Raw genomic sequence first — 25,380 nt, forward strand, 5'->3', positions numbered from 1 at the left:
GGATGAGCTCTGCATGTGGGAAAACAGATGATGTGACTGGCCAGCTGGGCTGGAGAGAGCTAGCCCAGCTTTATTTAAAAAGCCATTCAGAGGCGGCTGCTATGTGCTGAGTTGGCAGAGAAGCACCAGGCCTCTGAAAGTCATCAATAAAGAGCCGGCTTACCAAGGCCACATGCTGAGCCCATAGTCCCACTCCTGAAGCTGTGGCTTTAACCTAAGCAGGACCTGAGACATGAAATTGCTTGGCTCTTCCCAGTAGCCAGAGCCACAGAGCAGAGAAGTGAGAGACCAGCCACAGAGGAGGGTGGATATCTGTGTACCACGTGGGATTCTGTGTGGCAGTGCCAGGCCTGGCATGGAAGTCAGTGGTCAGTGCTGGGGCTGGGGGCTTGACTGAGCTGTTGACGGGCCTGCTGACCACCTGTCATGACCTGCCGTCTCCCGTTAGGAGCTAGCTGGTACTGGGCAGCGAAGTCCCTCTGTGAGGATCTAGCATGACCAGTCCACTGAAATTCCTTCAGGCACATAGAGGACTTTCTAGTCTACCTGGCTTCCTCCCAGGACCCAGGGTAAGTCTCTTCACTTGGCACTGTGGGGTGAGGGGATGTCACACAGCCAAGGTGGACTGGAACCCTGGACGTTTGTGCCCACAGAACCCGGCTGCTGCTTCACAGGATGCTGTGGGCTGCATGAGAACTCAAGGGCCAGTTCCCACCACTCCTCCACCAGCCCCTGGGTCAGCTTCCCCAACTGCAAGGCCTTAGGGTGCTGAGCAGGGAATGGTTTGGAGCAATCAGAGTCTGCAGTGAGTGGGACCATGCACAGCTTGATGCCGAGAGTTTGGCTGCTTGAGGAGGCTCTGGGCATTGACCATGTGTGCTCTGGGCAGCCGTGAACCCACATGAAGCCAATAGCAGCAGAAAGGGCCACTATGTGGACACATGTTGGTAGCTCTGTTGCCCTCTCTCTTTCCCAGGATTGGCTCAGTTGGGCAGCGGGCGAGCTAGAGAAATGGGAATGAGCCTCCACATCAGCCTGACACCGAGTATTAAATCACTGCACCGAGTACGTCAACACAACGCCCAGGTGACTGCTGGACAGTAAGGTCACAAGGCCCCAGAAAGTGGCAGAGTGGCTGGACTTTGCTGTCTGGTCTGTATCTTGTGTGAGAGCTTGAGACTAAGAGGAGTCCGTGGGGCACACGGAGGTGAACTTAGTCCCAGATACTTGTATGGACGCTGTCATGGGACACCAGTACTCAACAGGTAGGTGCTCTCCGGGGGAGCCCATGACACCGGCCTGGCTAGGGCAGGCCCTAGGGACTTTCCAGAACTGGCCTGAGTTCCCGGCTTCCTAAGGAACAATGCTGGGAGGAGGGGAGCAGTGGGACCACAGCTATAGACAGTACATCCTGTCCACAGGCTCACAACGGGCTTTGAAATAAACAAGTGTCGCTGTCCCGAATTAAACTTCTATTTTCCTTCCACAGGGAGCTCTCAGCTGCAGGCTCCTGGCCTAAGCAGACCTTCTCAGAATGGCCAAACTGCCTGTCCTCAGGAGCCAGGACTCCAGCTCAATCTTAGGTACAAGATTCCAACGAAAATCTTGTGGGGAATAGAGGCCACATTCTGTCCCTGCAGGAGGCCTCTGGGGTTCCCTGAGAACCTGTTTCTAGTTCTCTAGTGGATTTCAGTTTACAGAACTCTCTACTTCAGCATCCCTGGGTCCCAGGGCTGAAGTTGCATCTCAGAACCTGAGGCCTGAAGGCCGGGGCAGGTTTGACAGAGGGGCAGGGCCATCTGATGCCATCTGAAGGGCCCTAGGGCCAGTCCAAGCCTAGACCATCTCCACTGGGGGAGAATGGGGTGTAGGTCTGGAGACAGAAAGGGGTCGACCCTCTTTCTCTCTACATGGGTTATGGCTGCACAGTTACTGGCTGGATGACCCACACTGGGCCTGGGCCTGGGCCTCTAGCCCTCCTCTGCCTCAGCTGCATAGTGAGAAGGAGTGACCAGAATCCTCTCCTTCCCCTACGCTAAGCAGCAGCCTGGGTGGCTGGGGCAGGGCAGCTTTCCTGGCTGAGTCCATTGTTTTAAAGGACAATCCTCTCCCCCCTCCCCTCCTTGGTGGTCTGCCATCAGCCCAGGCACAGAAAAGAACATCTAACACAGGCTGGAATGGGTCACAGGCACAGGCTTTATCAGGCGACAAGGATCATCGATGGGCCATGAACCACAGTCCTGCGGGTGAAGAACAAGCCACAGCTGCAGCATCAATACCTGGGGATCTTTGCGATGGTGTCCAGAGAGTGCAGACCACTGAGGAGGTGGGGCCCACAGTGGATGAATACTAACTGGCAGGCCAGGTTCTGCCAGTGACCCCAAGCAGAGCACCAGCCCCTGTGGCCACCTACGCCGTTGTACCCTCTGCTCCTATGTCACTCGACTCAAAGCAGGTGGGAAGCAGGACGCAGGGAGCCGGCATCAGGGTGCAGAAAGGGCAGGGAGGGGACAAAGCCCAAAGGACAGCTGGGGCCACCTCTCTGAGGAAGACCTGGCCCCATCCCCTCCCCACTCCTACCGAGACCGTCCTCTGTAGTCAGCAAGGGTCACAGGGTCTGGGGCTAAGTGCTGGGAAGGAGGGACAGGTGTGAAGGGGGAAGGCAAATAGGTGGAGCCCGGGCTGGAGCTGTCCCAGAGCCTGCTCAGAGCCCTGGGGAGGGAGCTGACCCTCTGAGCCTGGGTTAAGACAGAGGAAGAGGAAGTCAGCTCTCGACCCCAAAACCACCAGTTTCCTCTCAGTCTCGCACTGGTGGAGTGGAAACTGCTCAGGACAGGGCAGCACAGCTGGAGAGGGACGTGATCAGATGCAGGACAGAGCAGACAGGTCCTAGCACGGGCCAGGAGCTGGAGACACACCACACTGATGGCTGCAAACCACCCGCACCATCAGCTGGGGGGTCCCTCAGGGCTGGCTTTGGTGTCTATCAGAAAAGGGTCTGGGGTCCTAGTCCCACCTGCCCAATGCTTCTGCCAGGCAGGACAGGGCCAAGGAACAACAGTGGTTGCATTTCATTTAAAACTACTGTTTCATTAAAAAGCAAAACAAAACAAAAGAAAAAACTAGCTCTGAACATGAAGAATTATAACCAAGAAAGACAGCTTGACATTTTTTGCTTTATTAAACGTCATTCACTGAGAATTTCCAAAGCACTCTGTGGTGCCCAGACCTGGTGCCAGGGCTCTGGGGGTCAGGAGAAGTCTAAGGCACGGGCCCTGCCCTGACGCATGGCTTCTTCTCCCTGGGAAGGCAGCTCCACTGGTGAAAGGCCACTGACCAAGTCCAGACCCTGAGGATGGTGAAGGCCTTGGGACAGAAGCCTGAGAGCATCACGCCCCACTGGCAGCGGGAGGCAGTGCAGGGTGGGGGCCCTGCCCAGGCTCCAGGCTGAGCTGTGGGGAATGCTATGACCCAGTTTGTGAGAGCTGTAATGACGAATGTTGGCTCTGTGCCCAGAGGCCCAAGAAGGCCATGGACTGGGCTGCCCTTTCCTGGGAAAGGAGAAGGGAGGAAGAACTGGAGCCTGGCAGGGCCGTTTGTACCCTGGAGAGGCAGGGCTGGGCCTGACTTCTCCCTTTAGAGCTCGTATCAAGAGGAGGCTCAGGAGAGACTTGCATCAGAACACTCCAGACAGCTGATCTCCCCCTCAGCATCCCTCAGCATCCCTCTCCTGGGAGACCCACCCAGACCCTGCAGGCCCCTGGCAGCCACGAGGAGCAGAAACCCTGGAGTAATTTGGCTTGGGGACCCCCCCCCCAACCCCAGGCCCAGGCCAGTCAGTCACCCAGGCTGCTGCTTAGGGTAGGGGAAGGGGAGGATGCTGATCACTCCTTCTTACTATGCGAACAGAGGCAGAGGAGGGCTAGAGGCCCAGTCCCAGTTTGTGTCTGTGCTGGGACTGGCAGAACCCAAGGGCATGAAGCTCCCCTGCCCCACGCGACACCTCGCTGGGGCCCCACCTCTTGCTTCATCCTTGGGGCTGGGCTCCTGGTTGGCAAGGCACACGCTCCCTCCCCTCCATGTCCACGGGGAGGGAGGTTCCTAGGGTGAGAGCCACTCCCGCAGCCTGCAGGGTTCTACTTTGGCCCCACAGCCCAGGAGAAAATGGAACCATGCAGTTCTGGGTGCTGTGACCCAGGTTTCTACCTGGCCTCCCTCGGGGGTGGGGAGGTTCTGAGCCTGCAGGGCACAGTCCCCTCCCTTCACACAGATGTCCCCACAGACAGGCCTGCTGGGCCAGGGGCCAGCATGGAAGCGTCAGAAGAGGCTGGGGGCTGCCTGGGCCGGTGTATCGTGGTCCCGGATGTACTGCAAGATGTCCATCTCGTCCATGGCTTGGATCTGCTCCTGCGGCTTCTGCGGCCCAGCCACAGCTTCAGCCAGGCCCGCTTTGCGGGGAACAGCTGGTTTTCTGGGTATCGCCGGCTTAGCTGCCACTGGTGGCTTGGGCTTAGGCTGGGGCTTGGGTTTGGGCTCAGCACCCAGGTTCAGAATCTGGTCCAAGTCTTCTTCAACTCTAGGGAACCACAGGGAGGAACCCTGAGCATAACACTGCTATCCCGTGACAGGAACAAGACCCCAGGCAATGCCACTGCCCTCAGGGGGCTGGGCAGCTGCAGGGAGCCCAGCCTGGGCCAGGGTCAAAGCCCCGCCCCATTCCACTCTGGCCCCTCCACCCATCCTGCCCAGAGGAGACACGAAAGCCAGGGCTCTCCTTCCCTCCCACCCACAGCAAAGCAGGCACAGGGCAGGCCCCACGCAGCCTCCTGGGAGTTGGTCTTCAGGTGACCCCACTTGACACATGCTGGCTTCTGTAGGGGGCTTTCCCTCCAATCCCTTCAGAAATAATCACCAGCTACCATGTACAGAGTTTCTGCTCTGTGCCGAGCACTTCAGACATATTTCATCCTCAAAACACCACTCCGGGGAGGCATGACTGTGTTTCCATCCTGCAGATGAGGACACTGGAGTCCCAGGAGGCCGAGTGGCCCTGAGGGGATGGTATGTGACAGTGCCTTTGTTGGGAGGAACAGGACATCGGCCCTCAGAAGTTGAGCCCTCATCCAAAGCAAGTTCAACCAGAGAAATAACCAGGGGCGCTGAGCCACGGTGGTGCAGCGTTGGCCCGCTCACAGTGGGCCTCTGTGGGCCACATGGGTGCTAGGCAGAGCCCAGCGAGAGCTGAGGATGGCCTTGGCCAGGGCCCACCAAGACTCTGTCATGACCCCAGACCTCTGATCTTCCACTGGTGGGTGGGAAAAAAGCCCCGGCAGTGTTACAGTCACTCAGGACCATCCCTGGGTACTGAGGGCAAGAAATAGGCCAGGCCACTGATTCTCCAGAACTTGATTTCTGGAGACCAGATGCACAGTGGAAGACTCATTCAATCCATTCCACCCACTCAGCCCTGTGCTGAACACCTGTGATGGCCAGACATTTCCACGTTCATCAACCCATTTAATAATCTCCACACACTGTGTACGCACAGAGATTAGCCCTGTTCTACAGATGAGAAAACTGAGGTGTAGAGAGGCAAAGGGCCTTGACCTGAGACCCACAGCTAGTGTGAGGATGAACAGGACTTGGCCTGCATGTGGCTGGTTCTCTGGGGTGTGTTCCCCTGCCGGGGGCACCTGGACTCCAGTGTCAGGGCGAGGTTTCCCCTTGTGCTAACAGGCATCTCTACGTCTATCGCTCAGTCATGCTGGAGTCTGGTGAGGGAAGGCACAGGTACTGAAGGCAGCAGACCTAGAGCGCCCACTTGGTCTCTACAAGCTTCAGCTTCCTCATCTACAAGCAGGAGTAACAGTGTCACTGGCACTGCTGCACAGAACTGCGCACAGAAGCACAGCACTGCGGGTGGAGAACTGGCTTCCGTTCCTCACCCTGCAACTCCTCCATCAGGTGGCCTCAGGCCACTCCTCCCTGGTCCTCAGTCTCTTCTATAAAGTGGGATTGTACTTGCTGTACCACCCTCACAGGGATTCTTACAAGGATCAAATAAGACAACACAAGGAAAGTAGTTTCCAAATGTACAGGAAGGCTGTATGTACTGATGTCTACTGACAGCAGGGGCTGAGCAAGCGGGCATAAGACACAGAAAAGCAGCACCTCTGTCTACAATGGGGACACCCCCAGCCCAGTCAGGCAGGGGCCACGCAATGGCAAAGGCCTGGAAAGAAGGTGCTGAAGTCCAGAGAAGGGAGTGAGCCCTTGGGCTAGAGCAGGCTGGGAAGGCCTCCTGGGAAGGTGGGCCTTTTCAGAAGGGTGAGCCTGGCATGAATAGGGGAGAGAGTCCTGGAGAAAGGAGCAGAGAGCAGAGGTCTGGAGGTGGGAATGAGAATGAACAGGAAGAACCAGGCAGGCTCATGAGCAGTGGCTTCCTGCCCTGGGGCAAGGCCGGGCAGGGATGGGGATAGAGAGGAGGTACCTTTGATCAGGACAACTCCTGGCACTACCAGAGAGCCTGTGTGAGTACGGAGGTGCCCAGCACAGCACCCCTGGGGTGGATGCCTGCCTGCAGCCAGCTGTGGAAGGAACTCTGGACATCCTGCCTGCTTCCTGGGTCAACCTCCTGTGATGGGGCACAAACCCCAGAGAGAGAATTCAGAGTCTGTTTGGTCAGCAGAGAAATGAATAAAAGGTGTCCTTCTCGAATAAACCCAGAGGGACTGGCCCAAGCCGGGCCTTCATAGAGAGATCAGTTGTCTTGGGGTAGAGGCGATTTCAGGAGGTATCACTCATGGCCGGGCTGCTCCTGACCACCTCAGGTCAGATGTGCCGGAGCTCCCTCCAAGTGGCGGCCCTTCCTTGACGTCCCCGGGGCAGGTGCCAGCTCCACTGGCATAATGTGGCCTCCACTGAAGGCTGAGGGGACCTGGGAAAAGCTCAAAGGGACTGAATTATCCTCAAATAGGGGCCCTTTGGAAAACAAAGCAGCCGCTAGAAGCTTATGTCAGATTTCAGGATTATCCTGCTTGGCAAAGCAGTGACTCTTTGGAACTAATCAGCAGCTGGATTTGCTCCCAGGTGGGAGGTGTACATGGGTGGGCAGCCACGGTGGGAGGCGGCGTAGCTGCTCTTGGGACACAGGTGGCTGCAAGGCACCCCTTTTCCTAGCACCCTATTTCTGAGTCATGACTAGGACTAGCTCTCACTAGCACAAGGTCTAGCTCCCTTCTCTTCCAGGCCCAGCTGGTGTGAGGTCAACCAGAGGGGTAAGGGAGCTCTAAGACCCTGGCCCCATTCCGTCTCCCAGGGTCCCTGCGGAACACAAGACTCACCTAAACATCTAGACTAGAGACCCTGCCCTGCTGTGGCTGCACAGCCAGAAGGAACAAAGGCTCCTCAGTCTCAACACGCTCCGTGTACACCCCACGCTGCCGCACGGCTGTCACGGCTGAGGCTAGTGACAGAATGAATGAAGGGGTGAAAGCATGAACGAATGAATGACTATCAGAACGTTCTTTATTGTGAGGAAGCCCAACTACTCCCTGGAGAGTCACAGGGCAGACACAGAATGAATGTGGTTCCTGCTCTCAAGAAGCTAACCCTAGTGTTACAGCTCTTTTTGAATTTGCCTGAATTTTAGAAGAAGAAAAGCAGCTAATCCTTTCATTAGCAGATGTCTGCTAAAGTGAAGGTGGGGGTGCGGGACCCACACCTTCTGAGCAGGGATTCCCCAAGCGCTCTGTGGGATGCTAAGGGGCACCACAGAGGGAAGGGCCCAGGGACGAATGAGAATGTGAAGTGCCGTGTGGTGCTGGCTCGCACACTACCAGCCCTGCTTCATATGGCTTTCCCCCAATTCATCAGGCCACAGAGCCCCTTTGAAGGTAGCCCTTGACCGCCCCACTGTACCATGTTCCACAGAACACAGGTTGGGAAGTAACGGATTTAGAATAAACTAGGCCAGAAAGGTCCACGAGAACCACCCCACTGGGACACATGGACTCCTAGACACGCTCGGCCTGGCCCTGCCATTCCCTAGGCCGACTCTAGTATTCCATTTCCCTGTGCCTCAGTTTCCCTCTAATAAAATAACAATCCTGGTTTCTCCCAGTCTGCCGGGATGTCAGGAGTGAGGACACAGGATGAGAGTGACAGATGCCAGGGGCCTTAGGGACATGTAAATACCAGAAGCCGTCACGGTGACTCAGGCTTGGCGGGCACTTGGAGGGCTGTCTAATAGCCCAAGGCTGCTAATGAGGGGTAGAGATGACAGTCTCCAGGGCCTGCATGCCTTGGTGTCACATAAGCCATTCCTGGAAAGAGGCGGCCTGGCTTCCTGTGAACCCCAGGCACAGTCCTGTGTCCTGGAGTGTGGAGGAGAAGCTGGAGACATGCACAACACTGAGCCTGCTGAGAACATGGCCAGTGGAGGTAAACGCCTGGGGAGAACTGGGGGGCTGGGTAGGCAGGCAGATCACCCAGCCGAGTGCTCAGACAGTCCCTAATGAAGTGGAAAGGCCGGGGCAGAGCAGGAGCCTCAGCCAGGTGGCCTCCCACACTCGATTTCTTATAATATGGAGAAAATAGCATCTACTTTAGGGGGCCGTCGTGAGGATTACGTAGGAGAGCACATAAGGAGTCTGGCTTACTGTATACACGGCAAGGACTCAGGAAATAGGAGCCATCTCTGGCACAGGTTCTGCCAATTGACCTCCATGTGACAGATGAGGCCTCATTCTCCCTTCCTTCTGTAAAAGCTGCTGACCGGGCCCTCCGGCGGAGAGGCCATCGCCAGGACACCTGCACTTTGACCCCTCTCTGGGTGGGCTGCATTCTGCCATGAGTCAGTTTAAGTTGTTCCCAAACCTGCTTGTGCCAGTTATACCTGCTCTTGCAATTATATAATTTAATTATTCTTTACATAAATTGTTAAAATATGATTGTGAATGAAAGACTGGTTGTGCACACAAAGTTCTCTCTTTCTGGAACTAGCTGAGCAGCCCTGGGCTGCAGATCCTCCCCCTGAACCCCCTTCACTGCCTCTCACCCAGTGTGCACCCACAGGTTTCTACTTTTCACAGGTCTGGGGTCCTCCCCTCAGGGGAGGCTGGGGCTGAGACTGGGCAATGCCCCCAAACAAGCCGGGCCCTTGGCTCTGTCCAGGACATTCTCAGAGCTGGCCAAGTGCCCCTGGGGACAGGGGGTACCTGAACAGTTCCTTGGAGGCGTCCCTGTGGCCGAGGCGGGGCGTGGGCCCTCCACTCTCACAGGCGGCCGGCAGCAGGAGGGAGTCACCCAGGGGCACGGCCCTGCCGAGGTCAGGATCGTCAAACAGTATCAGGGCTGTGGGAAGGCAGCAGCAGGGGGGTCAGAGGAAGCCCTGGCCTGTCTTCAGCCACCCAAGGTACAAGGTGGAGAAGGCCTGGCCCAGCCTCCTGGGGCACCCAGCAAGGGATAGGGAAGAAAATCAGAGAAGTGGACCAGGTAGGGGCAGGAGGAGGACGAGGACAAGAGCTCACAGAGGCCTGGGACAGCTGTCTGCCTTGGCCTCAGCCACCTGGCACCTGGGCCAGAGTCAGCCAATGGCATCACTCTGGTTTCAAGTCCTCATGGGCTTCCCCTACTGCTCTTAGGAGGTTATAGCCTCTTGGGCCCACTGCGCCAGGCATCTCGCCATCCAGTCCAGCTGATCTCAGTGCAACCCCTCAACTGCACCCGGCCTTCAACAAGCATTTACTGAGTGCCACCCACCAGCGTGGGCCACTCTCTCTCTGCTGGGATGCCATGGCCGCTCTCTCTGCCAGGGTGCCATGGCCGCTCTCTGCTGGGGTGACATGGCCACTCTCTGTCTGTCGGGATGCCATGGCTGCCCTCTCTCTGTCGGGGTGCCATGGCCACTCTCTCTCTGTTGGGGTACCATGGTCACTCTCTCTGCTGGGGTGCCATGGTCACTCTCTCTGTTGGGGTACCATGGCCACTCTCTGTTGGGGTACCATGGCCACTTTCTGCTGGGGTGACATGGCCGCTGTCTCTCTGTCAGGATGCCATGGCCACTCTCTCTCTGCTGGGGTACCATGGCCACTCTCTCTCTCCGCCGGGGTGCCATGGCCGCTCTGTCTCTGCTGGGGTGCCATGACATGTAGCTGCTGCCTTCAGGAAGCCTGGGTCTCTTCCCTGCACCCTCTCACATGTGAACTGATCGGGGCTGCCCTTGGAGAATGCCGATCATGGCCACTATACCTGGAGTCCTCTGCTTCCACAAGGCCAGCAAACTCTACTGACCTTCCAGGATCCAGCTCAAGGAGGGCCCCCACCCCACCCCAGGAAGTCTTCCGGGGTGTCCTATAGGAATTGATGCCTCTGCTCAACCTGTCATAACTGCTGCTGCTCTGTAACTGTCAGATGATGACCTGCTTCCCCAGGGGCCCCCAAGGCCCTCAGGATAGGGACTAGGGCCAGGGACTAGGTCTCACTCCTCAGCATGTCCTTGGGCCTGGCCCTCAGTGGGGGCTCAACAAGTATGGGCTGACTTAGTGGGTGGCATCAACTCCCCTCACTGGAGGGTGACCTGGGCATGTGAGGAAAGGGACCCAGGGATGAGTGGAGATATCCCAAGGCCACTCGGTTTTCCCTCTGCCAACTCGGCACAGAGCCCTCCAGGGGAGTCCATGCAGGCGACACATTCCTATTAAATCCAAACCTACAGTCACACACGTGCCCCAGGCAGGCCCTATGGCTTTCTACACAAACGGTGCCTGGAAGCCCAGGGCCCCTATCTGCCCACAGATGTCATGGAAGCACTTCTCGAAGCAGCAAAGAACAAAGAAAACCATCCTCCTCTCCTGTGGGATGTTGACAGGAAACACATGGCCCGGGAACGTTCCAGGCTGTGGGGAACCAGGTGTGAGGCTCAATTCCTCCAGCAGGAAAGCTCCCTCCAAAGCGGAGTCTATATAACATCTAAATAGGACAGGGGAGATGAGTCCTGTTCACGCCGGGTGAGTCTACACCCTGTCTGGTGACGGAGCTGGACACCGAGAGGACACCAGGAGCAGACCCTGGGGCTCTACTTACAGTCCATGGATGACACATCCTCTGAGGGGCCCTGCGGGAACTGCTTCCTGCCCGGGCCAAAGAGCCCCTGGTCAGGGTCCACCTCCTCATCAAAGATGGTGAGCCGGGGCGAGGGCTTGGCTTTCATGGCCACTTTGGGATGCTTCTTGGGCTTCTTGGAGCTGCAGAATCACAGACAAAGCACAAGGTGAGGATTTCCCACAAGTGTCCAGGTGGCCCGGTCACACCCACACAGGTGCTGGGCCCTGCAGCGGGGGTGGCTGGATGTCATGGGCCAGAAAAGACCAGGCCAGAGGGACCAGGGAAGGCCTGGAGAGGGCCACCCAGAGCAGTTCAGGCAGGTGGAGCTGAAGTCTTTCTGAAATCTCTAATAGATGGTCACACAGCCAAGGGAAGGGCAGGTCCTCCATCCCAGGGGAGAAAAGCAGGCCAGCGAAGGTGGTTGGGGAGCAGGTTTCCTCAATGACAGAGTGGTAAGGCCCCTGCTACTGTGGGCAGCTGTGCCCTGTGTTCAAGAAATGACCACTGTCAGGAGCAGGTGGCTGCCAGGACTGGACACCGGCTGCCAGACAAACCCGGCTCTTAGATGTCTGCAGGCCCTGAGTCTGCCATGCGGTCACAGGCCAGAGATCGCGCTCCCATTCGGAAGGTGGAGACAGCTGCCTAGTCTGAGTCTCAGCACTTGGGGGCCAGGCTCAGAGAACCACACTCCACAGCCACTCAGAAATGAGGACGGACCTGGTCTGGAGCCACAAACCTCAGGACTAGGACTCAGGAGGGCAGAAAGCAGCCTTGGTAAGTGCCTTATTTTTTCCTTTGCATGATAAAACCACTATTGTTCTAGTTAACACTTGGGTTCTGCGATGCAGCCCCCTTTCAGGAAGCCTCTCTGGGACTTGCCCACCTCCCCCACTCCGGCTCTGTCACCGCAGGTCCCATTACAGTGCACTTGGCTCTGCCAACCCAGGTCCCACTATAGTGCACTTGCCGACTGGCTGAGGAGGTCCTGCTCTGGGCCAGACCCTGCTGTGAGAAACCAGGACAGGGCAGGATGGAAGCTTCTGGGGTGTGGGAGTACTTTAGTTTTGATCCAGGTGGTGGTTACGGGCTGGATAAGTAAACATGCCTGGAGCTGAATGCTCAGGATCTGTGTCCATCACTGTAAGTGATACGGCCAGGAAGGAAACACACCTGATTTTACTTTAATCACTTTAACAGCCATCCAACCCTTGCTGGTGATGCCTGTTAGCCATTTTAAGGTTCCTGAAAGTGATGAGAATGTGCCCTTTACTGGAAACTGAAATTCTGTGTGCCTGTCTCTCTGGCAGGCAGATCCACTGGACTGAGGTCACCATGTGAGGTCACCATCTGAGCTCATGTTGGTAACACTCTGTGGCAAAACTGCACCGAGGCTGGCCTACACAATGATACAGATTAACCAATGGCAGATAAAAATAGCAGAATGGCCCTGGGTGCTGGAAGGGGCAGGGCCCTCCAAGGTGACCATTCCCACAGTCTGGAGTCTGAGGTCTAGCAGAATCCCAGTCACCCAGCAGAGGCGAGGAGAAACTGTGAAGGCCAGGAAGGCTCCCTGCCAGAAGGCTGCAGGACGGAGCAACCTCTGAGGAAACATTCTCATTCAACAAATGTTGAGTGGTCCAGAGAAACTGAGTGTCTGCCCAAGGCCACACAGTAGGGATGGGACAGGCAGCCTGGGTCTAGATTGAGGATGGTCATACTTGTGGTCTTATCCTCGTCCCCTCCAAATGTCCCATGAGGAATTTGATATAGGATGGGGCAGGGACAACAGGATTGATCCTGCCGTTCTCTGGGGAGAAAGTGGCATGTTTGAAGGGTAGTGACGGGGAGCAGAGACGCAGTGGCAGGGACTGCTCCAGGAAGGCCCATCTGCCTGGTCCTGTGCTTTCTCCACCCGGCTCAGGCCATGAGGCACCTCCTCTGCTGTGCACCACCCTCAGGCCCTGCCTGTGGTGCTGGAGGTGAGGTGGAGGGAGCCTGGATTCTCCACCCTACGGGCAAGTGCTTTCCAGAAAGTGCTTCTGCTCCTCTGAGACCTGGAGGAGCCAGGACTGGCCTGCTCTTACTCAGACATTCTCCCTTTTATTCTCACAAATCAGGCAGAGCCAGCTCATGTCTCATGACTCCTAGGAAGTGGGTGCCAAACAGGCGCCATGGTCTCCTGGGGCAGACAGCAAAGCTGACCCCAGCCAAGACCCACTGAGTCAGAAACCCCAAGCAGGCCCAGGAGACTGTGTTCAGTCTCCTGAGGAATTGCACGGCCAGCCAGGCTTGCAGCTGCTGTTCTGCCCGACGCTTCTCTCCACTGCATTCCCCATCTCCGCTGCCCTTTGCGTGGTCCTTACTCCTGGACCCAGCAGGCACTGCGGTGGGGAAGGGTGGAGAGCTGCCCCAGCCCCTACCCAGGTGGCAGCTCTCAGGGAGGGCAAGTCTGAGGCTGCTCTGCAGCTTCCCCCAGCAGCAGCTCCACACCACACCCCCCACTGTCCCCTCAGAAACAAGCAGGCCCTGCCTGGCTCCTGGGGATCAAACTTGCATTGTACCCAGCCACGGGCCCCTCGGGGAAGGGGAGCAAGAGGCTTTGCATTGACCAGAAATCAGAGGGCGCACAGAGGAAGAGAGCCATCTGAAGAACAAAGGAAGCGAGAGAACAGGCGCAAGATCTCTCTGGAGGAGCTGTGGTGCCCCTGCCTACGCCTGCTCCAGGTCCTGACAGCACACAGGAGGCCTAACTTCCCTTCCATGTGAGTTTTTTCCTCCAGCTGGATTCGGTCCTCGTTTCTCTCCCTAGAGACATGTTTGCCCTTTTGTTATCTTAAACTGAAATTAAGTGGATCTACAGCACATGCGGGAGGCTCAGGCATGGTCTGTACCCTACCCCACCCCACCCGTGCCGCCTGGGCTGCCTTCTTTACCTCCCCAACTCTCCAGACCCATCTCCAGGGGAATCAAAGAAGCAGGAAATATGGAGTTTTATGCCTAAAAGCCCCAGGGTCCTGTGCTGAGCGGCACAAAACTTTCAGGCTCTGGGGACTTAGTAATGTGCCTGGTCCAGAACAGATGCCTTGATAAACTCTGGATGAGAGGATGGGTGATGGATGGAGGCGGGGAGGGATGGACAGGTGGAGGACAGGTAGGCAGGCAGCAGGGTGCCGGCACATCTCCATCTCAGGATTCTGTTAACCTATTCCCCAAGGCGGGAGGGCCAGGAAGGGAAGAGGGATAGGCTCCCAGCCCCAGTCTCAGACAGCGCCCTATGTGCGGAAGCCCCTCCTCCAAAGACCTCCTGACCGACTCCACTGGCCTTGCCACCAGGCCCTCAGCCACTCTATGAGCAACTCATTCCTTCTCTTGTGAGCACCGTTGATGGCCAGCACTCACTGAGAACCTCCTACCTGCAAGAACTGTACTGGGGATGAGGGAATAAAGATGAGGATGAGCTGCCGCTGTCCCCAGAAGCTCATGGCAGAGCAGGGTCACACAGAAACTTAGAAACAATAGTAAACAAAGAGTTTACTATTGCTACCAAAGAGATCATTATGGTCGGACAAGGTGGCTCACACCTGTAATCCCAGCACTTTGGGAGGCTGAGGCGGGTGAATTTAAGAATAAAATACGAAAAGTACTTTAGTTTAAAGTAAAAAGTCTGCAGGAGGCCAGGAGTTCGAGACCAGCCTGGCAAAGATGATGAAATCCCATCTTTACTAAAAATACAAAAATTAGCCCAGCATGGTGGTACATGCCTGTAATCCCAACTACTTGGGAGGCTGAGGCATGAGAATCGCTTGAACCCAGGGGATGTGGGTTGCAGTGAGCTCAGACCACGCCACTGCACTCCAGCCTGGGCGACAAAGCAAGACTTTGTCTTGGAGGGGGGAAAAGAAAGGAAACTGTTCATTAGCACACAGGGTGTTCCGCTCTGTGATGGCAGAGTATAGAGGACAGAACCAACCAAGCCTGAGGTCTCAGGGAGGACGTGATGTGGAGACAGGAAGTGAACTTGGTGGAATGAGAGCTAAATAATAGCATCTTGGGTACAGGACCTGTGAGTCACACTGTGAGGGTCTGCAGGGGGCATGACTAGGACATAACTGGGAACCTAGATTCCTCTTGGTGAAAAGGGACCCCTTAGGCTTGCAGCAGACGTAGTGCCGTGAGGGAACAGGCTGAGCCGGGTCTCTCCAGGGAAGCTTTGCTCATGGTCCATAGAAGAAAAGACCAGAGCCCGGACTCAGGGAGCAGTGGTGGTGCGAGGGGAAGACAGGCCAGGAAGAACTTCAGAGCTTATAAATCTGGACAGTTAAGGTGATCAGCTGGCAGAAAGGAATTGCCACTGATCTCAGTGAGGGGGTCAGTAATTCCATATGAGTGGTGCGTCACTCAGCCTCTGAGCCATTTCTTCACCCTTCTCCTAGCACAAACACCTCAGGGTTGTCATGAGCACAGAGTCGGGTCAGGTTGCACACATGTGCTATCACTCGGGGGCCCCCTCAATCCTCTCCTCCCTGGTCCTCCTCCTCCTCCATTCCTATATCAGCATCCACCCAGCCGTCTGCAGGCACAGGGCCCAGCTCTGCAGTGCCCACCCTCCAGCCCGCCCTCTGCACTGACAGGAGACAAAGCTCCTCGCTGACTGGAGGTAGGGTGTCTTCTCCCTTCACTGGAAGGACAGTTGGTCATGATTAGAATCTTGTCACCAGGGATGGGGCAACAGGGGCTTCAAAGAGAGGTCTGCAGGGAATAGGACTGGAACTGCAGCTCCTGGCTTCCTGGTGAGCACAGGGGTCAGCGGAACTAGTGCAGGCCATGAGGGACACTAAAACATGAGCTGGGCCCACAGAGGCTGCATGAGGTAGGTGAGGTGCTCCTGGATGGGTTGCAGGCATGTGCTGGTATGTTCTTGTTGCATGCACATGTGTGCACAGACAGACACCCACTTTCCTGCTATCTGTTCCTGACAGCAGACAGACACGCAGACCAGGCCACGTTCTGCAGGCAGGCGTGCAGCATACGGGGTGAGAGGCGGTAGCTGCCATGGCTGACAGCTCCAACGCTCAGACAGGCTGAGCAGCAGCCCAGCTCCCTGTGGTTCAGGCAGTTCTGGTGACAGTGATTGACACATAAGAGCATCCACCACTGTGGCCACCCAGGGGGCCTGTGGCACCATTCCCGATGTGCCCACCCACGCGGCAGACCACCAATGGACACCAACTGCCCAGAACCAGGGTGTACATGTGTGGCAGAGGCATCTCCTAGACAAAGCCAGCTCAACTGGGTCTGAACAGAAGACTGCTGATCCTTCCACAACCGAGACACATGGACAGCATGAGTCTTCAAAGCCAGGGTGCAGCTGAACCAAATATGGAAATCCACCTCTTTCCAATGATGCAAACTGCCTGCTTTAAACTAATGCACTTTTCATACTTTATTCTTAAATTCAGCTGTTTGGTGTCTTTTTGTGTTTTGGGTTTTTGTTTGTTTGTTTGAGACAGGGTCTCTCTCTTGTCACCTAGGCTGGGGTGCACTGGCACGATCACGGCTCACTGCAGCCTCGACCTCCCAGGCTCAAGTGATCCTCTCACGTCGGCCACCCCAGTAGTTGGGACACAGGCACACACCATCACACCTGGCTAATTTAAAAAAAATTTTTTTTTGTTGAGATGGAGTCTCGCTATGTTGCCCAGGCTGGTCTCAAGCTCCTGGGCTCAAGTGGTCCTCCCGCCTTGGCCTCTCAAAGTCCTGGGGTTATAGTCTCAAAACCACTGTGCCTGGCTGGTTTTATTTTGCTATGAGAAAATTCTCAGAGTCCCAATAAATGGACTTCTGAAATTCTTGCCAGGACAATGTTATTTGCAACAGTAATGGGCTTCCCTGGAGAAGCAATCACAGGAGTGAGAATCACCTGAGGACTGGCACTAACCCTGGGTGTCCAAGCCAGCCTCATTGGACAGGGGCTTCAGAGAAGGCCTGGATGGAAAAACGAGCAGAGTCACAAAAGCTGTGCTCCGGGCAGAGAGAAATGCCCTGTGAAAACGGCAAGGTGTGCAGAGCCTGGCAGAGTGAAACTGCCCAATAGCTAGGCAGCAGGTACATGGAGGGTCTGTGGGGATGTTGGCCACCTCCAGCGGGGCCTGGGGAGATTCTGGCCTTTGCTGAGAGAGGAGCAGTGGAGGGGGATGTAGGAGAACTTGTATAGGATCTGGACCAGTCACTCAACTTCCCCAACCATGTTTCCTTACTGGGGGTCAATGGGAAGAAGGAGGCAACTGACACAGAAATGCTTTGCAAGCTGCCAAGTGGGTCCCGTTTGCAAGTCAGCGCAGGGCCGTGGCAGAGGCCTGGGGTCCCAGGAGCTACCTGGTGATGTCTAGGCTCACTTATGCCTTCTACTCAGCAGACTTCACTCGGGGCCTTAAAAAGCAAATAGGGCCAGGCCACGCACAGTGGCTTATGCCTGTAATCCCAGAACTTTGGGAAGCTGAGGCAGGAAGATCACTTGAGCCCAGGAGTTCAAGACTACCCTGGGCAACATAGTGAAACCTCACCTCTACAAAAAAATAGACAAAAGTAGCCAGGCATGGTAGTGCGTGCCTGTAGTTCCAACTATTTGAGAAGCTGAGGTGGGAGGATCACTTAAGTCTGGGAGGTTGAGGCTATAGTTAGCTGAGATCACACACCCTGTACTCCAGCCTAGGTAAAAGAGTGAGACCCTATCTCAAAAAAAAAAAAAAAAAAAAAAAAAAAAAAAAAAAAAATGGGGCCAGCCTGGGTGGTCATTATGAACGTTTATCATTTGCTATGGTCCCCAGAGTCACATTCCAAGGACCTGTTTCTCAACAGCCAGAGCCCATTTTCCAGGTCACTGAGCTCTGTCTTGAGGGACCAGGACTCAGTGACAATCCCACCTGAGCTTGTGGGTGATGACATTTCTCCTTCTCTACAATGGGGCCAGAGACTGCCCCTCACCCATCCTTGCTCCAGCATCACCAGGGAACCACGTGGGTCCCAGCTGCAGGTCTCTGCAGCCCACATTCTACAGCAAGTGCCAGTCCCCCCAAGAGTCTGAATACACAAAGGGACAATGGCCAGGCCACATGTAAAGGTGGAACTCTGACCCACAGCCTGCAGTAACCTGCCCAGGAAGCCAGACCACAGCCTCTGCAGCAATCAGCCCCAAATGGCCAAGATTTGATCAATAACCGCCAACTTTCCTAAAATTTTCCCCATTTCCAGGTTAGTAGCACCATCCAAAGAAAGCCCCACTTCCCGCTCACAGAGGACAAAGGATGCCCCACTTCTCATTGGCTGCTTCTGGATTCCCCATGCCAACAACCTCCAATCAGCATGTATCTGAGCCTTCCCTTTCATCTGCTTCAAAGTGTCCCACTCTCCTGCCTCTTTGTATCTTTGCCAAATGCAGGTGATGGTGGCCGATGCCTCCCTGGTCGCGGTAAGCTCTGAGCAAACAACCATTGCTGGTTCTCACGTGAGCACTCCTATGCCCCTGATCCACTCCAAATGGTGACACGACCGGCAGGCAGCTGCTGTCCTTGCAGTGGGGAATGCCCGTCACCCATGTCATCAAAAAACGAGAGCGAACAGGTGAGGGCTGAGAAGCACAGGTGTTGGACTGGGGACAAAGGGAAAAGTCCTGGGCCAGCAGTCAGGAGACCCCCAGCTCTTGCTCTCATGCCTTCCTGTGTGATCCTGGGAAGGTTCCTCAGTTGTAACAACAGAGCCTGGATCTGATCTGCAGTCCTCAGAGTGTAAAGACTCTGTCATCCTAAGAGTGTTGCTACTTGCCAGACCTTGACACAACAGGTCCTGGGGGAGCCTGAGGCAGGAGAATGGCAAGTATGACCTCCCAGATTTCTCTCTCTCAAGGAACCAAGCAACCACTGAATCCCACTAAGGATTCAGATAAGCAGGCTCCTTCCTCTAGGGCCAGGGCTGCCCCACCTCCAGAATCGCCTGCTCTAGGAAGCAGTAACAGGTGACAGGTGTACTGGCGCTCCTGGAGGGAGGTAAAGTTATAGTATGCACATCACAGGGTCCTGATACTTGCATAACAACTCTAGGAAGCAGAAAAGCTGCCTTTTATATTCATATTTCAACTGCTGTTTAAATACACAAAGACCTCTTTAGAGCAAAGTAAATCTGGAATAGTGATAACATTTTACAAAGGAACCTTCCTGTAGTGCTTCATCTCATTTTATCCTTTCAGCCACTGGGCCTCTACTTTACCCCCACTCTACAAAGAAAGAGACAGACTCAGAGAAGTACAGCAACGCACTCAGTGTCTACCAGCTAGTAAGTGGCAGAAAGGGGATTTGAACCTGGGACTGCCCATCTCTAACCCTGCTCTTGGAGTAGCCACACATCCTGGGGTTGTGTGGGGTTTCCAGCTGTCCCACGCACTGTCAAACCATACTCTAAGGGGCCCTCGCCTTCTGCAAAGCTGCCCAGGGTTACCCCAGGAAGTGAGGCTGAGGCTGGAGGGACAAAGATTCAGTCCTCACTTGTCCCAACCAGGGGAAATCCTACTTCAGCCTGTTTTATGTACTGGGATTCTGGATGATATTTCTCTTGAGCCAAAGGTTTTGCTACTGAATTTAAAAAGCAGAAACCACTGGTACATCTGTTGTTCCTAACAGCCCATTTATTCAGGCAGGACTTCGTGCAATAATCTATTTTTTTGTTTGTTTGGTTTTTGCTTTGTTTTATTTTGTTTTTGAGACAGAGTCTCACTCAGTCGCCCAGGCTGGAGTGCAGTGGCATAATCTCAGCTCACTGCAACCTCCGCCTCCCGGGTTCAAGCAATTCTCCTGCCTCAGCCTCCCAAGTAGCTGGGATTACAGGCATGCCCTACCACATCCAGTTAATTTTTGTATTTTTAGTAGGGACAGGGTTTCACTATGTTGGCCAGGCTGGTCTTGAACTCCTGATCTCAAGTGATCTGCCCACCTTGGCTGCTCAAAGTGCTGGGATTACAGGCATGAGCCACTGCACCCTGCCAGGCAGTAATCTGAATGGGGAAACGCAGTTGGCATGCACACTGTGCTGCTGTGATCACTGTGACAGCCTCGGTGGAGTGCCACCTGCGTGATGCTGCAGGGCGGCTGTGGCATCTGCCTCCTCCTTTCCTTATGGCTTTGGGTCCCCAGCCAGGCCAGGGCTAAGTGCTGCACAGGTGCAGGGTGAGGTCAGGCCCAGTCATCCTGGCTCATGGCCCCCACATGAACCCCAGGATGGCACCGCAGAGAACTCCTAGAGCAGGTGGGCCAGCAGACGAGGGAAAGCCCAGCCCGAGCAGGAGGAGCTGGGGAGTAGTCAGTACCGGAAGTGCCTTCCGGACACGCCCTGTCCTCAGCCCGCTGTGGGCGGCGGATTGTGGTAATGGCTGACCTGCCGCTCTCCACACCTGTTTCCTTTCTGGCATTTCCAACACTTTACTGGAGTTTGGTTGCTGGGAATTCTCAAACAGGAGCTTGCAGAACCAACTCAAAAGCTTGTTAAAACACAGATTCTGGGGGCCCTACCCAGATCTGAGGGGGGCCTGGAATATCTCTCTCCCAAGCTTTCAGTGGTCCAGAATCCCTAGGCGGTCTCTGCTGCGCTGGTGGCATCAGGGGAGCCCTGGGTGCCCAGGCTCAGGCTGGAATGAATAGAGGTGCCAAGCCCTTGTGCAGTGGTCGGGATATTTGGCAAGAGGCACCCTTGGGGCAGCAGCTTCAGGGCACCTCAGGAGGTGGGGCTGAGGCCCTGCTGTTCCCACAGAGCTCCCCTCCACGGCTCACCTTAGGGGACCATCTTGCTGCTAAATCTTGGGTGAGCAAATCTGGGAGCACCTGGCAATGTGCCAGCATTCAAAACCACAGAATCATCCTGGAGAAGTGATTTCATCCAAATATGGAGGGTAAGATATTCTTTTTATACTAAAATACATGTGGTTATTTTATGCAAGATGAAGCAAAATCCATATTAAAAAATTACCATAAAACATGGCCTTCCAGAGAAACATTCAGCTTCACCATGGAGGCCACAGCATGGAGACCTGGGTGTGGGCTCCCCCTTTCAAGGTGTCTGGGAAGCCCAGCCTCGCAGGCAGGTGCATTTGTTCATACAGGAGCCAGCCTGTCCCACCAGACGCTGCGAGTCCTCAGGGACCCAGGGCCTGGAGGGGGTCTCTGTGTGCCAAAGAGATGGGAGGAGTGGGCCCTGGGGTGGGGGGGACAGGACTCAGAAAAGCAGAGGGGCACTCCCAACAGAGGAGCTTCAGCCCTTGGAGAACCCTTTACTGGAATGGTACCCCAAAGTCCCCAGAAGCAGCTTCAGGGGCCCTGCTCTGGGTGGGGCACATATATAGGGGAAGGCTCCATAGAACAAAAGCGTTGTATATGTAGAAGTTCCTCAAGTTATTGCCTATAATAGCAAAAACCTACAGAAAACTCCAGCATGTTCACAAGCTGGGGCCTGGCAATGCCACTTACAGCCCATCGAGCTGAGAAACCAGCAGAGGAAGGAGGGAGAGTGCAGCTATTGATCTGGAAGGACCTAGAACATGTAAACTGGAAAAAAGCAAATTCCAGAATGGCACATAAGACAATCTCATTTTGGCAGTAAGACGTGAATATTCAAAGATGCATTCAAAAATTCACAGGGAAAGGAATTTTATCTGTGTTTGCAATTTTTTCTATACTGATTGTGTATTATTTGAGTCACAATGTAAAATGTTTCCCGCAGAGGATTTCCAGCATAAGGCAGAACTATTAGGGTAGAATGTTAATTTTCTCAGCACCCTGACATCTCTAAAATAGAAAGTTAAATACAAAACGGGGGCGACGTGGAGCAGCAATCGGGACAGACCACAGGGTGAAAAAGCAGAGTACGAAAAGGCGCGTGCACTGTGCCTGCAGTTGCATGGATGGCGCTGGGACGGGGTCAGACGAGAGCCCCAGCAGAAGGGGAGAGCGCTGGTGTTGGGATGGGCCGAGGTGAGGGTTTTTTCTATCTTTAAGCGCTCTCTAATGGTATAACGCTCTCTTGTCCCTAACCAAAACCAGGTTTACAAGACAAAGAAAAGCCAGGCCGGCCTGGGCTCCGGCTTTGTGCTGGCGACTCCCACCCTCCCAGCAGCCCTGCAGTGGAGCAGCCCTTCAGCAGAGCAGCAGCGCCTCGCCGCGGCCACGGTGGGGAAGGACCGAGGCTGGTTGCAGGGAAATGGTGGCTGCTCCAGGAGCGCCCAGAGCTAAGCACACACATGGGGCAGGGCAAGCTCGGAAACGGGGGCTGTTGCACCTGCACAGGAACCAAGGGCACGGGAGGGAGAGGGGTGCACAAATAGCCCCCCGAGAAGAATAGAAAGTCCCCCACCAAAGGGCAGGTGGGTGGCACCAAGAGAGATCAACAAGCCCACCTGGGTGTCTGTGAAAGGCCGAGGTGGAAACCCAACTTCAAGACATGGCTCTGCCACACACACGGCTCTGGCCAAGATCCTGCTGAACCCCTTTCTCGATTTTCCCATCTGTGAAAGGGGGATAATCCTGGGGCCTTGCCCACCTCCCAGGCTGATAAAGACTGGACTGGAGATGGCGTGGGGTCCTGGCTCTGCTATCTGCAGGCTGCAGGAACGTGGACGAACCACCTGACCCTGAATTTGAGTTTCCCACCACACAGAAGAGGCTGATGCCAGTGCAGGCCTCCAGGGCTCCGTTTCTTGACCTGTGCTCACAGTGGATCCTGAAAGCAGTTTGGTGAGTCATGACCTTTCCAAACATTGAAATAGAATAGAAAATATCTGAGTACGATACACTTAGTAAGGTTTTGTATGAGTTCTGGGAACTTTTGCTTCAGTTTTATGGGATGTTTATACATGTGTGTCCTGGGTCATAGCATATAATATAGTTTTTACTACGGGTTGTAGGAAGCAGTTTCAGAAATCCTGTCTTACAGATATAATGAGATCATGTAGGCAAATGCTAACTTGGTTCCCAGCATTTCATAAACTCTCAAAAAATGTTACTTCTTATTTCTGCCAGAGGTGATAACGCTGATTCATCAGCACCTTGTCACACAGGTCCTTAAAAAGAAAGCGCAGCAGAAGAGGGTCTTGAGCCAGCGGGATTACTCTTAGGTGCTAAGCTTTCCCAGGATTCAGGGGCGAGGACCCCAGGGTACAGAGCTGGGGAGGGGGCTGGGCCCCCCCCAACCAAGGGGTCCCAGGACAGCTGACACATCTCCCCTGACAGTCTGCTCATGAAGTAAGTAGAAAGTTCAAGGCAGCACTTGCCAGCCCCAAAGAGCATTTTCCTATCCAAAAAAGGAGCCGCTCTGCTAAGTGTGTTCTTCCGCCAAAGGCTGGCACGGACAACCAAAGTCCATCTTGGTTTGGCACTACGTGTGGTTACTCAGAACAACAGAGAATGTGAGTTCAAACAAAGCCTCACCCTTACCAAAATAAAGCCCAAGAAAGGCCTGCAGGGTTGGGCCAGGCTGATAAGGAGTGACTATTACAGGCTTGTCCCCACATCACCCGCTTCTCTGGCTGCCTCTCCCTCAGGGCCGCCGACCCCACTCAAGGACAAGGCCAGCCACGGAGGGCCAGGAGGGGTGACTGCAGGGCACTTACTGTGCCTAGGTGCTGCAGGACCCTGGCTCCGGGGCCTGTTTCTGCTGCAGCTGCCCGAGCGCTGTGCACCCTTTTCCAGTGTGAATCCTCACCCCTGGACGCTGGTCTCATGGCCACCCTGCAGCCCACCCTCCTATAACCCTCCCCACAAAGAAGGCCTTTCCAGAGTGGGCTGTGATTTTAGGACAGAATTCTGCATGCTGATGAAGTTGAACTTGCCTCTGCCTTGTTTCTACTGGGCTCTAATTCCTTTCTGGGGCAGGACCTACAAGAAAGGACTCACTCATTTGGCGTCAGAGGACTTCGGTAAATGGCTAAGAGACATTCGTTGTGGTAGAGAGCGGGGAGAACAGCACCCCTGGCCTGGTCTGATTCCATTGAAAGATGGGGCCACGATGATAGCTGATTGCTAAATTTATATAACTCATTTCATCTTCACAGGAGCCCTAAGAGGTTGGTATGACCATGAGCCCATGTTAACTGAAGAAAACCGAAGAAAAGAGATTGTAAATGGCCAGAGATATATGGCTGGTGAACGGCCCTGGGTGGAGGCAGGGGCCAAGGTGAATGCTCCTGCTATGCAGATGATGCAGGCCCAGAGAGCTGCAGCTACCTCTAAGAGTTCTGCAGCTGGAACGAGCACCGAGTCCTCCCACACTAGCCGGACAGGTCCGCAGCCTGCACTACTGAGCTGTCACGGGGAGCCTCTGCCAAGCCTCAGTGCAGAGCCACAAGCGGAGGACATCCTGTGACCCAGGCAGGGAGGCGATACCTAAGCCCAGCCCCAGAGACATGGACACCACCAAGGGCACACAGAGAGCTGGTTCCCCCAAGCACACCACGCCAAGGCCTCGTGGCCCAGATCCTTGTGAGGGGGCGACCTGGGATGCTCAGGGCTTTTCTCAGATTCCAGGGAAGGGGGATGTCATCTCCAGAAAGCCTGGAATACACCAAAGGGACCCTCTCGACAACGGGAGACCAACCGCATAATGCCCAGAGGGTCCAGCGCCTCCTCCTCCTCCAAGGATTCCTCAGCATCCTCGCCCTTCAGGCCCTGGATAGGAGGACCCTCTTCCGCCACTTGATCTTGCTGCTCAAAAAAGTCGAAAGCCTCTTCATCATTCCCTGTCTGGCTGTCTGTGCCATCCAGGACACAGGAATCTCTGCTGGTGAGCCCTGCAGCCCCTGGGGATCTGGTACCTGTGGAGGAAGACAGAAAAAATGGGACCTGGTAACCACCCCAGAGCCAGGGGAGGCATCTTGCCACAGTGCACCCTCCCATGCCAGGATCTGAGGTCAAGGGCTTCCTGCAGCCTCCTGGGACCAAACTTGTCCCTCTTGGGACCTGAGCAGGAGGGAGAGTCTGGGTGGATGAAGGTGACCTCTGTTTCGGGGGCAGCCAAGTGCCTGCTGCAGCCCCTCAAGGGCTGACGGGCACCAAGGAAACCTGGAGTGAAGTGGTCACCAGTGACAGCTTCAGAGCAAGACAGGGGCAGTGGTTCCTGAACCCAAGGCCCAGAGCCTGTGTGCACAAGGATGGCCCCATCCTCCTCCTCCTGGGTGAGCAGTGGGATAAACCAGCCAGGGCACAGGGTGATTCAAAAAGAACCACTGCAGCCAGAACCATT

The 25,380-nt window shown here is 55.1% G+C and overlaps 1 protein-coding gene across 1 annotated transcript in view; it reads right to left on the minus strand.

The window, feature by feature from the left end:
- Window positions 1-3,157: 3,157 nt before the first annotated feature.
- HS1BP3 (HCLS1 binding protein 3) overlaps window positions 3,158-25,380 on the minus strand; it is a 34,413-nt gene continuing 12,190 nt past the window's right edge. Inside the window, exons 4-7 of the mRNA XM_033176387.1 lie at window positions 24,736-24,952; window positions 11,086-11,246; window positions 9,219-9,354; window positions 3,158-4,576 (exon numbers count right to left, since the gene is read on the minus strand). Of these exons, the coding sequence (XP_033032278.1) occupies window positions 4,318-4,576; window positions 9,219-9,354; window positions 11,086-11,246; window positions 24,736-24,952 (773 nt within the window). The 3' untranslated portion in view covers window positions 3,158-4,317. The remainder of the gene's footprint in view (window positions 4,577-9,218; window positions 9,355-11,085; window positions 11,247-24,735; window positions 24,953-25,380) is intronic.

This window comes from Trachypithecus francoisi, unplaced genomic scaffold (assembly GCF_009764315.1).
Source record: "Trachypithecus francoisi isolate TF-2019V2 unplaced genomic scaffold, Tfra_2.0 Lachesis_group17, whole genome shotgun sequence".
Classification (NCBI taxonomy): Eukaryota; Metazoa; Chordata; class Mammalia; order Primates; family Cercopithecidae; genus Trachypithecus; species Trachypithecus francoisi.